Here is a 12,934-nt window from a genome sequence, read left to right as displayed (position 1 = left end):
ACAGATCCTTCAAGTACAAAATATAAAAGGCAGTGAAAAGATATTCGTTCGAAAAGTGTCAGCACCAGAATGTACATGAAAATTAAAGTCAGTATTTCTTTTCTTCACTTGTATAAACATGGAGTATTTTGGATTAATAGTACTGTTGAGTTTGTATGCTTTATATATTTTTTGGTAAGTTAATTTACAGCATTAAATCATATTTTATAAGGATGTTGTGTGTTTTTTAGGAAATGATGTGATGCTATGTTAGAGCCGTTACTTTATATATTGGACACCGGATAATGTTTTGTTCTTTTTTTCCCCATTTTTTTTCCTTTTCTCTTGTTCCCTGGTGATGATATTCATGGAAAAATGTAATTTATATATAAATTTACATAAAAAGAAGATTTAATCACTGTGTGTAACCAAGAAATGCAATTGATTGAGAAGTGCTGTGGGATGTATAGATTTATTTGCATATTTTCCACTTTTTGGTGATGAATGTAGAGGAATAAAAATTTATTTAAAAAATGTTCTGCCCTGCTCGACTCATTTAGCAAAAATCAGCCTATTTAAAGCGCTGAAATCTTCATTCATGCCTGTGAGACTGATTTAGACACTCGGACACCCAGTATAATCAAAATGAAGCCAGATCTCATTTTATGCTTTTGCTCATTTCTTCACTTTTTTCCAAAACACTTTCATTTAAATCCGGCTCCACCATCTCTCAGTGTATCTGGCCTTACCAGAGACTTGCTGTTTTGGGAGTGTCTGCCCCCCTTCCTCGTTCACATAATGGTATGATCCAAGTCTGTCTTTGCATTTGATTGGCCGCATGGTGTGCCCATCAAAATAAAGTTCCACCCCAGACTGCATGGATTCTTAGGGGGTGTCCAAATTCATGGGCTGTGTCTCAATCCAGCGACCACACGCTTCGTAGTACGCGCAGTTCGCGGACTACCTACGGCGGGTATTACGAAGTACGAGAAGTGCGGAAGTGAGAGGCTTGTGAAATGGGACGGTCTGGCCTTCGTCACGCTGCTCAGATTGCCTAGCAACCATGATACTAAACGCAAGAAACGTTTCATACAGCATTGTTTGACAGAAATGAAGAAGAAAAAATGTTTTTCTGTTCATTCATTTTTTTATGACCACACTTTGATTTGTTGAGTATCTGAGGCTGAGACCACGGGACTGTAAAAACAAGATTGTTGGGCTTCATTTCTGTACTGAACAGTCATTTTAACACCTTAAATCTTCACTCAAAGACAAGTACAGTGGAACCCCGGCTTACGAAGACCCCATTTAACGAAAAATTCAAGTTAGGAAGGCACTTAACGGCAATATTTCTGCCCATGGTACGGCAAAGTGCCCGTGTAACGAAATAGATAAAATAGAAAATTAAATTTTTTTTAAATTAAATTCCATAATGTTATGTACATGTACACGTACGTATGTATGCATGCATGTGCTTTCTTCAACCTCCGCCACCTCCTCCTCCACCAAGAACTTCGTCTTCAGTCAGCATCGCCTCACTCAAAAGGCGATAGAAAAAGGTGCTTCGACTTACGAAAATTTTGACTTAAGAAAGACCCTCTGGAACGAATTAATTTCGTAAGTCGGGGTTCCACTGTATCTTTGACAGTGTATCTATAGATGTATTATATATAACAGACAAATATTGTTCGTTTAATGTGTTGGCATTATTACATTTGGCTCAATGCTTACATATATGTGTAAAAAGAAAATGTAGGAGCTGTGAAAACTGTTTCTGATAAAATGAAGAGTAGACTGATATATTAAATATTCCTGTATTGGGTGAGAAAATGAGACCATGTCATAACTGCTTTAAGTCACACAGAATAGATATCAGAGCCTTAAACAGGCTGACTTCTGCAAAATGGGTCAAACTGGGCAGAAAGTATACAAACACATAACATCCTTATAGAATATGATGTAACACTATAGATCAACTTACCTCAGAATATATAAAGCATATAAACAATTACAGCAATATGATGCAACAAACACAGCAGTGCTACTAATCCAAAATACTCAAAGCTTCATAGAACTGAAACAAACATTTATTTTAGCTCCATTCTGCTGCTGATACATACTTTAGGTTTCTGAATATTAAACTTGTTGCTGCCTTTCATAGTGTGTAACTTGAAGGCCCTGAGTACTTTCTCCCACACTGAAAACACTGGAATGATAAAATTATTTGAACATTACCTAATAAGACTGATTCAGGACAGACAATTAGTTATGTTAAACTTTTCTAGCAGTCCTTCACAAACAGGGAACAGTCTGTCTATTCTCTCCATCTGTCAGCTGGTGCTGGCTCTTCCTCCTCCTCTTCCTCACACACTGCTGAGTTTGTCCTGGTGGATCATCAGGGGTGCAAAGCCTCACAGATGATGTGCAGCAGTGGGTCCCTCAGTCTGTCCTCACTCTGGACACTTGCAGTTGTCACACGTGGAAATCAAATGTGTGATAAGCTGCAGGATTCAAACACAAGTGTAACTTATAAATACATGTTTATACTTTTATTCCACAATCAGAGAGAAAGAAACAGAGAGAGAGTGCAGGACAGACAGACAGGTGACAGTCTCAGGTGTATACACTGCTACAAAACAGCACAAGAGAAGGAGGATTTAGTGTTTGTGTTATTACGAGTGCTAAACAAGAAGAGTTCCCAGATGGTACAGTGGACACATGTGTGACTCCTGTGATTAAAGCATCTTTCTTTCAGCTTAACGAGTGAACCGTCAGCTCGTTCAAACACACGTTAAAGTCCGTTTGTCTCGACACCACCGAACAGAGGCAGCAATATAACATAGCTAACATTAACAGTGCAGTGAATCCTGCTTGTGCCGTCATATTCAGGACTGCAAACCGAGCAGCATCACTGACTTTCAGCTTGTTGTGTTTGTGGATATATGACTGACTTTAATTATCCATAAAATCATCGCATTCTCTGTCAACTACTGAACGGCATATATTTTAAAGTAAAGGCTTTAAAACCAAGTTAACGCTGAAAGTACAAACATTGCTAATGTCACATAACTTTGCCGACATGTGGCCAACAGTAATGTTTTAATGTTCTTCGTTATTAACCCTTTAAAGCCGGTCGGAGCGGGCACGCTCCGTTTTGCGTAACTATTTTTAAATCCGTGTAGAACCGGTGTTCCAGATCAACTGGCGTTTAGATCAACTGGCGTTGGTCGAACAGATGTGTGGCAGACTTGTGTTTCAGGAGCTGCTACCGACAAACCAGCAAAAAAACCGCCAAATGTGTCATCTGTGACACTTGTGAGGTTATCTCAAACAAAATGTCGCGAGTTTACCTGGTGATATCCTCATGCGCGACGTGATCGCGAAAACAGCAAACAATTAACACCACGCCGATGTTGTTCACAGGACAGGAAGAGTAAACGATCGGGAGACTCTCGTCGTCGTTATCGTTCCCCTCGCACGTTTTATTTCTCCGGTTTCAGCGTTTTTGCTGCACAACTAAAGCGTGCAGTTTACTTTGTGTGCACTAACATGGACTCGAATCAACCAGCGCCACCTCTGGCCAAGTGCCACAGCCAGATTACCGGTAACTTGTGACACACATCTGCACCACGTTTGAATTCGTTTCATGCACAATACATTTGTACCTTTCAATTGTGTGTCTGTGCGTCATGCAAATAAACCTTTGAAATGAATGAAATGATATCATGTATTTATTATTGGCCTACATTTGTACAAAATGCAAAATTATATACACAAAGTCATAAGAATCACCACCCTTGTTCATCATGATATCAATACTTTTGCCCATAAGAAAAATGTCGTGAACAAATATATGACACACTAATATTTCACCAGTGTTGTAACATCACATGTCGTTAGCATAGACTGTCTGTGTCTTTTCTCTGCAAACGAACATTTTAGAGTTGGTTGTTATATACAGTCTGTATAAGTGTGGTCAATCTAATAACGATCTGTAAGGAGATGGCAGTTACGCTGAATGTACAGCAGTTACACAGTGATCAGTAATAAACAGTCTCCAAAACTTGCATATAATCCTCAATTTGGAACCCATCTACTGACTACCACATAGCAGCTGGACCAGTCTCCAATGCAGGTCAGTCCACTGCTGCCACCTGTGGCCAAGTACCATAGCCTACTACTAGATTAACTTGTGACACACATCTGCACCTGCTGCTATGATCACATTGAGTAAAGGCTGAGTGGCTGCACTTACACCTGGTACATCCAAATCTACCCACAAATATGTTGAAAGATGCAATGCCAGCAATGTGGATTGTTAACACTAAAAACAATCAGTAAGCAAAAACAACACGGGTCAATTTTTTCTGTTCATTATCCAGCCAGATATACTTATGACACACATCTGCAGCTGGTAAGATCCCACATGAAAATAACAGTTAGCTTCATTTTAGTGAACCATAAGCATATATCCGAACACACTCAGAAGTTTAACAATCCAGAAGGTTACAGGTTATTTCCATGTAATTCCACTTTAAACAGTTAAAACATGAAAATTCAGTTTTAACAGTAACACAGTCATATATGATCTCATAGGAACATTATGAAAAGTGCATAGATGTTTATTTTTACACTTCATATTCAAGTGTATTTTGCAAACTGTGTCTCTTTAAATTACAAATTCCCTTGTAATTAAAACCTGTTTCTGTTTTTAGATTTTTACTTTTACTTTTACTTAATATGTTTGAAGAGACATTCGTTGAAGGCGTTTATCATCAGCTCATCTGGTCCAGGTTTTGCTTAGATCCAGTTTCAAGATAACTGAATGGACTGCTCTGATAATTTCCTTGTAATGGCTGTGCAAGTCTTATTTTTAAACGTGGTTACTAGTTTGGAGATGGTAGATGTGCTATTTTAATATTATTTTATTTGTAATTTTAAATGTATTCATTTTTAAGGCACTGTATATTGTTATGTATTTATTTATTAAGTTATAATTTATTACAGACTAACTTAATTTATTACAGACTAACTTATTACAGACCTTTAATGCCAAAATCACAACCCTCAGAAAGTATCTTTTATTTTGAAATCAGGTAGTTTCCTGTGGGGGCTGGCTTTACCCAGTTTGAAGGCAGAAAAACAGACTCTCATGATTAAAAACAGCAACACAAAAGCAACATGAAACCTGTGTATCTATTACTCCTCTGCTCTAATGTGGTATGTCTGGGTAAGATCATACGTTAAATATTAAAAGTAGTTTACTTTATTATTACAGCTTGAATATGGCTAACTTTTTTTTTATGAGTTGTCATTTTGTTTACTTCTCCTTATGCTTACCAGTTGGGCTCTGAAGAAATGTAACACACGCTCTTTGTATAGTATGTGTAATGTATTGTTAATTTGCAGTGGTCGAAGTTGTATAATGAGAAATGACATTTTGTGAAGTATTTCCTCCTTAAACTGTCCTATTTGTAAAGTGTTAAATTTGTCTCAGCAGGGTTTCAAATGTATATGATGGCATACACAAGTGTTAACTAAGATTTACAAATTAGTATTAATATTTTGGTGCAGTTTTCAGTGCTCATAAATTTGTGCTCCAGTCCACATACAAAGGAATCTGAACACATACAATGTTTTACAAATGTGTGTGTTAATGTGGTGGACATCTGGAATATTTGGCCTTATCTGTATTTTTTTATGTTTGTTTGTTTTTTCAAATAAAAGAGCTGATTCTGTTCATCTGGACGTAGCGTTTTCAGTCGGAGAAATATTTCATCACTCATCCGAGTGACTTCTTCAGTCTCAGCTGACTGCAGATTCCCCCAACTTTATAAATAGTAAAGTTGCATAACAACCGAAACTCGCACTGTTTCCTAACAATAAGCCACAATTATTTTTTTCAGACTGTCATGATCACACATAAATGACTGCAGACATTCCCAAACTCTGTAAATGGTAAAAGGTCAGGATCGAAGGTTTTTATGTTGCTTTTAAAGTTGGGGAAACCTGCAGTCAGAAGAAGTCACTTGGATGAGTGATGAAACATTTTTCTCTGAGAACGCTACATCCAGATGAACAGAATCAACTCTGGGATTTTCTGACCTGGGTTTTTGAGCATGCATCAAGACAAATAGAATGAATCTTTTATTTTCTAAATAAATATAAAACACAGGAATCTGGGGGAAATCCAGCACTTGAACGCAGCTTACATTTGTTATCCCTCCCAAATAAATCAGGTGATATAATCAGGTGATCTGTGCACTGGCATTTAATGCTCTGTAAGTTAGCAAAAAGAATGCCACAAATATTCATAGACTTTTTTATGCACAGGGAAGTTTTTGAAAGTGTCAATGATCAGATTTGTGAAGCTAAACATAAATGTGCACATTAATTTTCATTATTTGTTCAGGTTTGGGTACACACATTTGTAAGTACTCAAAAGTACACATATCATTGTACATGCTTCATAATTGATCACACACACCTGCTGTGGAGTCTGATTCATACTGAATTAATCATATTTCTGATTAATGTTTATATATTTCATTTATTTGTTTACTAACATTAGAAACATTTTTGTCCCACAGTGAAACATTCATTGGTTAGTTTTGACACTGGTTCCTCTGGAAACCCAAACATCTCTGAGTTTGTGGGTTTCCCAGTAATTGATGGCATTCAGATGGCTTACTACTGTGACAGCAGCAACAAGATACTGGAACCAAGACAGGACTGGGCGAAGAAAATATTAGATACCAACCCTCAGATGTTGGAGTCGCTCACTGATTATTGTTTTGTGGATCGGCCAAATCTGTTCAGATTATGGATTTCTAGTTTGAAGCAGCAGTTAAACCAAAACAGAGGTGCAGTGTTTTCTGTTATTTGTTTTGCCAAATCATCATAAATCATGTATATGTATAAACATCACTGATTAATGTAAAAGATTGTTAGCATAATTAGTTATTTATTAGGTATAATAATACATTTTGTAATCATCAAACCTCACTAGTGTGCCATAAAAAGAATAAAATAATTCATAAAAATAATTGTTCTCAATTTTAGTCTTGTATTAACAATGTTAAGATTTTAACTTTAGAAATTATAGATCATGTCTCTGTTTTATGTCTTGCATTATGTCTTTATTGTGCTTCTTAGAGTTTATAGCCTCTGAGTTTCAGATGTTCGCTGCAATCTCTGTTTTCTCTCTCGCCTCAGCTGTCCACATTTTACAGATGATAGAAGGCTGTGAATGGGATGAAAACACCGGAGAGGTTACGGGACTTTTACAGTACGGATACGATGGAGAAGACTTTCTTAAATTGGATCTAAAGACGCTGACGTGGATCGCACTGAAACCAGAGGCTGACATTATCAAACAGAGTTGGGATGCTGACACAACCAGAATGAAAGACCGTGAAAAAATCCTCACTAAGATTTGTCCAGAGTGGCTGAAGATGTATGTGGAGAGTGGCAACAGCTCTCTGCAGAGAACAGGTAGAATCACTTGACCTGATGCAGTAGTGTTTGTTTTATTTTGCATTATGTTTTGAAAAATAGTTATAAATGAAATAGAAAATGGCAAAAACGTTTAAGTAGATTTGAAATTTAATGATTTAGAAGGTATGAAAACTGATATGACGTTTTCCTGATAACTGCAGTTTTAGGTTTTGGATCAAAAACATCTTATATACATATTTAGGGCCTCTCTGCAATGATATCATACCTTCAATCACACACAGAGTCAGTGAAGGGCAGAAAGTCTGATCATCTTAAATAATTGAAACAACAAAAGAAGAGCCCATCTCTCACCGTGGTCATTTTGATTATAGCTCCTCTTCCAGCCTCCTTTCTTGTTCATATGCATTTTAGGAACTGAGACATCCTCCAGCATGATGTACTGTGACTGATTTCTGAATAACAGACAAGAGGACAGACAAGATAAGGAGGAAATTAGTGAAATGTCTCAAGAAAAGCAATTGTCAAAATGAAACAGGAAGTTTAAACAGTACCATTTAATAACCTCCTTTTTACTTTTAACTGAGAACATTTATACTGTAATTTAATGTTTTTGTGAGTAAAATTTACAGTCAGCAGGTTGTTTAGTGAAAGATCTTAATGCAGTGATGCTGTAGTTCATCAGTGGTTTCCAAACAGTGAATGAGCTGTTTTGCAACCTTTCTTTTAGCGCCACCTGGTGGTGAATTCGGCTTCTGGTGATGTTAAAATTGATGGATGGATTAAGATAATATTTATTATGTTGGTGGTTGAAAGATTATTATTGACATGAACTGAAACTCATGATTTTTCATTAAGTATTAAGTATTCTTGTGTTCACAATTTCATTACTATATCTCAGAGTGTTTCGGGTTATTTTTAGTCTACAAGATGTCATATTGTAGCCTTATGCAGCTGCTGGAAGCTGGTGATGGAAAGTTATATGTGTTATATGATCATATACATTAGATGTTTTAAAGTTAGCCATATTCTTGTATTTATCCTCCCCTCTCTAAAGAACTCTGAATTACCTTCTGTGCTACACAGATAAACTTGACATGACTTAAGATGATGATTGTTTGGCTCTAACGACTCTGTTCTGAATATCAGGTTTTGGTTTAATTCCTTTCCTTCTTCCAGTTCTTCCCTCAGTTTCTCTCCTCCAGAAGACTCCCTCCTCTCCAGTCAGCTGCCACGCTACAGGTTTCTATCCTAACACAGCCGTGATGTTCTGGAGAAAAGATGGAGAGGAGCTCCATGAAGGTGTGGATCCTGGAGAGATCCTCCCAAACAATGATGGCACCTTCCAGATGAGTGTTGATCTGAATGTTTCATCAGTCACACCTGAAGACTGGGGAAGTTACGACTGTGTGTTTCAGCTCTCTGGTGGTGAGGACATCCTTGTCACCAAACTCAATAAAACTGTGATCAGAACAAACTGGGGCAAAAAAATATTTAACACTGATGAAGGTGAGAGAAACATTTCTTTTGCCCGTATTGTGGATTGTCTATAATGTTTCTGATTGTTTTGCCTTGTTATTATTTGGACACAACGAAGAATAACTGTTACTGTAGGAATAACTAATGGAGATCCTAACAGAGGAAAAAAATCTTTCTATTTTTTTCAGTGATTGTAAAATATAATAATTTTCTCTCTTTTGTTAATAATAATATTCTAACTTAATTCGATTCTAGCTTCAAATCACAACAGTTGCAATAGTTGCATACTGACATTTAAGCATACTTGCTTTCCCTCACCAATGTGATATTGTTATCTATGTTATTACATAAATCAGATGAATGTGATATGGATCGACATACTTTTGTTTTAAACTACTTTAACTGCACATTTTATCCTATACGTTTATTTTCATTTGCTTTTCTTTACTGAGCAGAGACGTCCTCTGACATGCTGTTCATCACCATCGCTGCAGTCGTTGTTTTTGTTGTTCTCATTCTCATTGCTGCTGCTGGATTTGCTGTTTGGAAAAAGAAGAAAGGTGAGAGATTCAAAGAAACTGAGTTCACCAGTCAACCAGTAGCAGATGGGAAATGCTCAGTTAGATTATTTCTGTTGTACTTTTTACATTAGACATGGTTCTTTCTGGGTTTATGTGAGGGAAACATGAGATTTTCAGGCACTTGGAAATGTTAAAAACTCATTTGCTTGTTTTTTTTTTTTTTAATTTCAGACAGACGGCCTACATCTTGTAAGTTCCCCTTCCTTGTCTCACTTTGTGACATGCACTCTGGATTTAAAACAAGGATTTTAATAAAATTACTAATGGATTTATTCCCATGCTTTTTCAAGACATTTGCTTCAGATTCCTTTATTATCATACAGATCTGTTTAATACTGTGATGCATCAAACACTCTGGTTTTAATCAAACGTTTAATATTAGACCAAGATAATCTGAGTAAAAGAAAATTGCAGTTTTTAAATTGTTTTATTCATTAACGGAAAAAAAGATATCCAAACCTCTGAATAAATAAGTTGCTCTAAGTTGATTTTCTTAAGTAAACTTTTTTGAGGCAACGACTTTGCATAATTTTTTTAAGGGAACTAATTAGATTTTACAGTGTACCTGTCACTATGTAAAAAAACAACTTGTGGCTTTTTTATGATTTGCAGCAAAACATGGTGACAGGTTAACCTTTGCATGCATAACCCATGTCTGTTTGTGCCTTAGATTTCTTGGAGTGCTAATTGATGATAAGCTGAGCTGGAAGTCTCATATAAATCATGTGACAACAAAAATGTCAAAAACCATTGCTATTCTCTACAAAACAAAGCATGTCCTGAACAAAAAATCATTATACACACTTTATTGTTCTCTGTTGCTTCCATATATGACTTATTGTCTGGAGATATGGGGTAATGCATATAAAACAAATACTCTTCCTATTTTCAAGTTACAAAAAAGAGCTATAAGAATTATAAATCAATCAAACTATATAGAACCAACTAACATTTTGTTTATTAATCTGAATACCCTAAAATTTTATGATTTAGTCGAATATAAAATGGCACAGATAATGTATAAAGCACAAAATAACTCGCTTTGCCACAGTATTCAGAAGCTGTTAAAAGTCAGAGAGAGTCAATATGACTTAAGGGGGAACAGATGTCTTTAAAAAACAAGATAAGGACAAACATAAAGCAGAGATGTGTTTCTGTTAGAGGAGTTAACCTGTGGAATAGTTATGACAGTGATTTAAAAAGGTGTAGTTCATTTTCCTTGTTTAAAACATGTTTAAAAATAGAGTATTAGAAAAATATATTAATCAAGAATGAAAAGAGCAAAAATAATAATTCTGAAACTCTTGATTGTTTTGCTTTGACGTAGTTATCTAAGGTGGAAAGTTTTTTGCTTGTTTGTTTGTTTGTTTTGCTTTGCTTTGTTTTATTCTTTGCTTCGAGCCCTGTGTACAGGAGCTGCATGCAAAAGATTTTTTGTTAAAGGGTTGGCGTAATAAGCAAATGCTTCAGCCAATACCTTTTGATTAGCTTTTTCTCATGATTTTTTGCTTTGTGGTAATCTTTATTCTGTATTCACTGAGATATTTGAATGCTAATCAATAAAATCAAATCAAATCAATCAATCAAAATCAAATAAATAAAAAAAAGATAAAGATAATTATTTTTTATTAATGAATTCTTGCTGATGCAGTTTCTTTCTTATTTATAGTCTAGCTCATTTGCTCTGCCTCACTTGAACTGAAAAATTGAGAGGTTTTCATTTTTACTTATTGAGCTGCGGAGCATTTTACAAACAGATAAAAATCAATCCAGACTGAAGGTTTTTGATTTTTCTTTTCAGCTCCTGACAAAGGATCTGAGCTGTCAGAGCGACTAAATCAACAAGGCTGACTGTCATGTCTCCCTTCCCACCACATCTCAAAAGGTTCTCTATTAGACTGAGAGCCTGTCACTGCGGAGGGCATTACAGACTCATTAACTCATGAACTTACTTTGTGACATGTCGTGTTATCCTGCTGGAAGGACAACATGTTGACAGGCTGGTCATAAAGGAATGGACATGGTGAGCAACATAGTAGTTACGGATAACAATCAGGGACGCTGTGGGGTAATATATCCTCCATTGCCAACACCATCAACCAGCAGCAGAACATCAGTGTTATTTGCGATGTGCATTTCTGGACTCTTTAAGTTTGGTAAACTTTATGTTTGGTGGGGGTTTGTGATTGGATAAACTTGTTTCTCTTCTGTTTGTTTTCAGCCTAGCATCCACAGTTTTCAAGATCTCATGTTCAAATTTTGTGTGATGGTAGACAGCAATGACAGCTTAAGCTGATGTAATTTTGTAAAAACTGTCCAGATCAAGGCCACGCCCTTCAGCAGGAGTTGTGCTCTCTGAGTGCTTCTGCACTTCAGGTGCCCTGGCTAACATTTCTTCCCAAAAAACACTGAACAAACAGGAGGACTCGGAGAGCGCAGCACCCCACGGATGGCAAGGGTTATACTAAAACTTTACTGCTGTTGTTTGATGTCTTCATTACAACATGCTGAATTGTCTGAAAACTTTTTATAAGCTGTAAAAACCTGAGATTATTCCCTTATCCCCAGATGAACAGAATCAACTTTTGGAGATTTACTTACCTGGATGATTGAGCATGCATCAAGATGTAACTCTTCATTGTTTTGTAAGCTTTAGAAGCATTACAGTTTGTTTTGTGCACATAGTCACGGCAGTTTTGAGCCTCAGTTTTGTATTGTATAACGGCCATTGAGCTAACGGCAGGAGCTAGAAATGTTGCTATTATTATCCATTTGGTGAGGAAACATGTTCCGATATATGTTTAGTAACCACTTTAGTATTTTGGTTTATTATTTAGCTTTTCCTTCCACTCTGTGACATTGAGCAGTACAGGATGTGAAATATTTATGTTCATTTTCATTGCAATAAACAACTGCATGAGAGAAGCAAGTCAAAATCACTCCCGTGATTCTTTCCCCCTGTTTTCAGGGATAACATGAACACGATCCATCAAAATTGTGCGTAATATAAAGTTTTTACTGATTTTCACATATGGTGTGACCAGACAGACAAACAGAACAGATTACATACTCCCTCCCTTCGGGGAGCATCAAGGAAGTTGTTTCTAAGTACTAAAGATGTAACACTATATTTAAGTTTATACTTTTATCTAGATTAATCCTTTTAAAATAATTACCAGTTTGCAAGAACCTGTGGGTCACTGTTGAATTATTGCCATTTACATAAAATTATGCATGAAGTTAGAAAATATTTGCACCCTTTGTTTTTAGACCAGAGCAGTTCAACATGGTGAAATCGCACTCTTATTAATGCAGGATGGCACTGAATGTAACTTTACAAAGAATCCAGTCATAATTATACAAAGAAGATAACAAGAGCTTCTGTTTTGACCACCAAGTGCCAATTGAGTTGTATTATGATGATACACTATAACACACAT

General features: G+C 36.3%; 1 protein-coding gene across 1 annotated transcript; it reads left to right on the top strand.

Annotated features, from left to right (window-relative positions):
• Window positions 1-5,101: 5,101 nt before the first annotated feature.
• Window positions 5,102-11,345, top strand: LOC120436742 (major histocompatibility complex class I-related gene protein-like). The gene is made up of 7 exons (XM_039607603.1): window positions 5,102-5,209; window positions 6,570-6,842; window positions 7,195-7,473; window positions 8,614-8,943; window positions 9,369-9,473; window positions 9,666-9,683; window positions 11,296-11,345. The coding sequence occupies exons 1-7, from the start codon at window positions 5,161-5,163 to the stop codon at window positions 11,343-11,345; spliced, it is 1,104 nt and encodes a 367-aa protein (XP_039463537.1). The 5' UTR covers window positions 5,102-5,160.
• The last annotated feature ends 1,589 nt before the right edge of the window (window positions 11,346-12,934 follow it).

The sequence above is a fragment of the Oreochromis aureus genome, unplaced genomic scaffold (assembly GCF_013358895.1).
Source record: "Oreochromis aureus strain Israel breed Guangdong unplaced genomic scaffold, ZZ_aureus HiC_scaffold_102, whole genome shotgun sequence".
Lineage (NCBI taxonomy): Eukaryota > Metazoa > Chordata > Actinopteri > Cichliformes > Cichlidae > Oreochromis > Oreochromis aureus.
The sequence above is the reverse complement of the archived record's forward strand: the minus strand, read 5'-3'. Positions and strand labels throughout refer to the sequence as shown.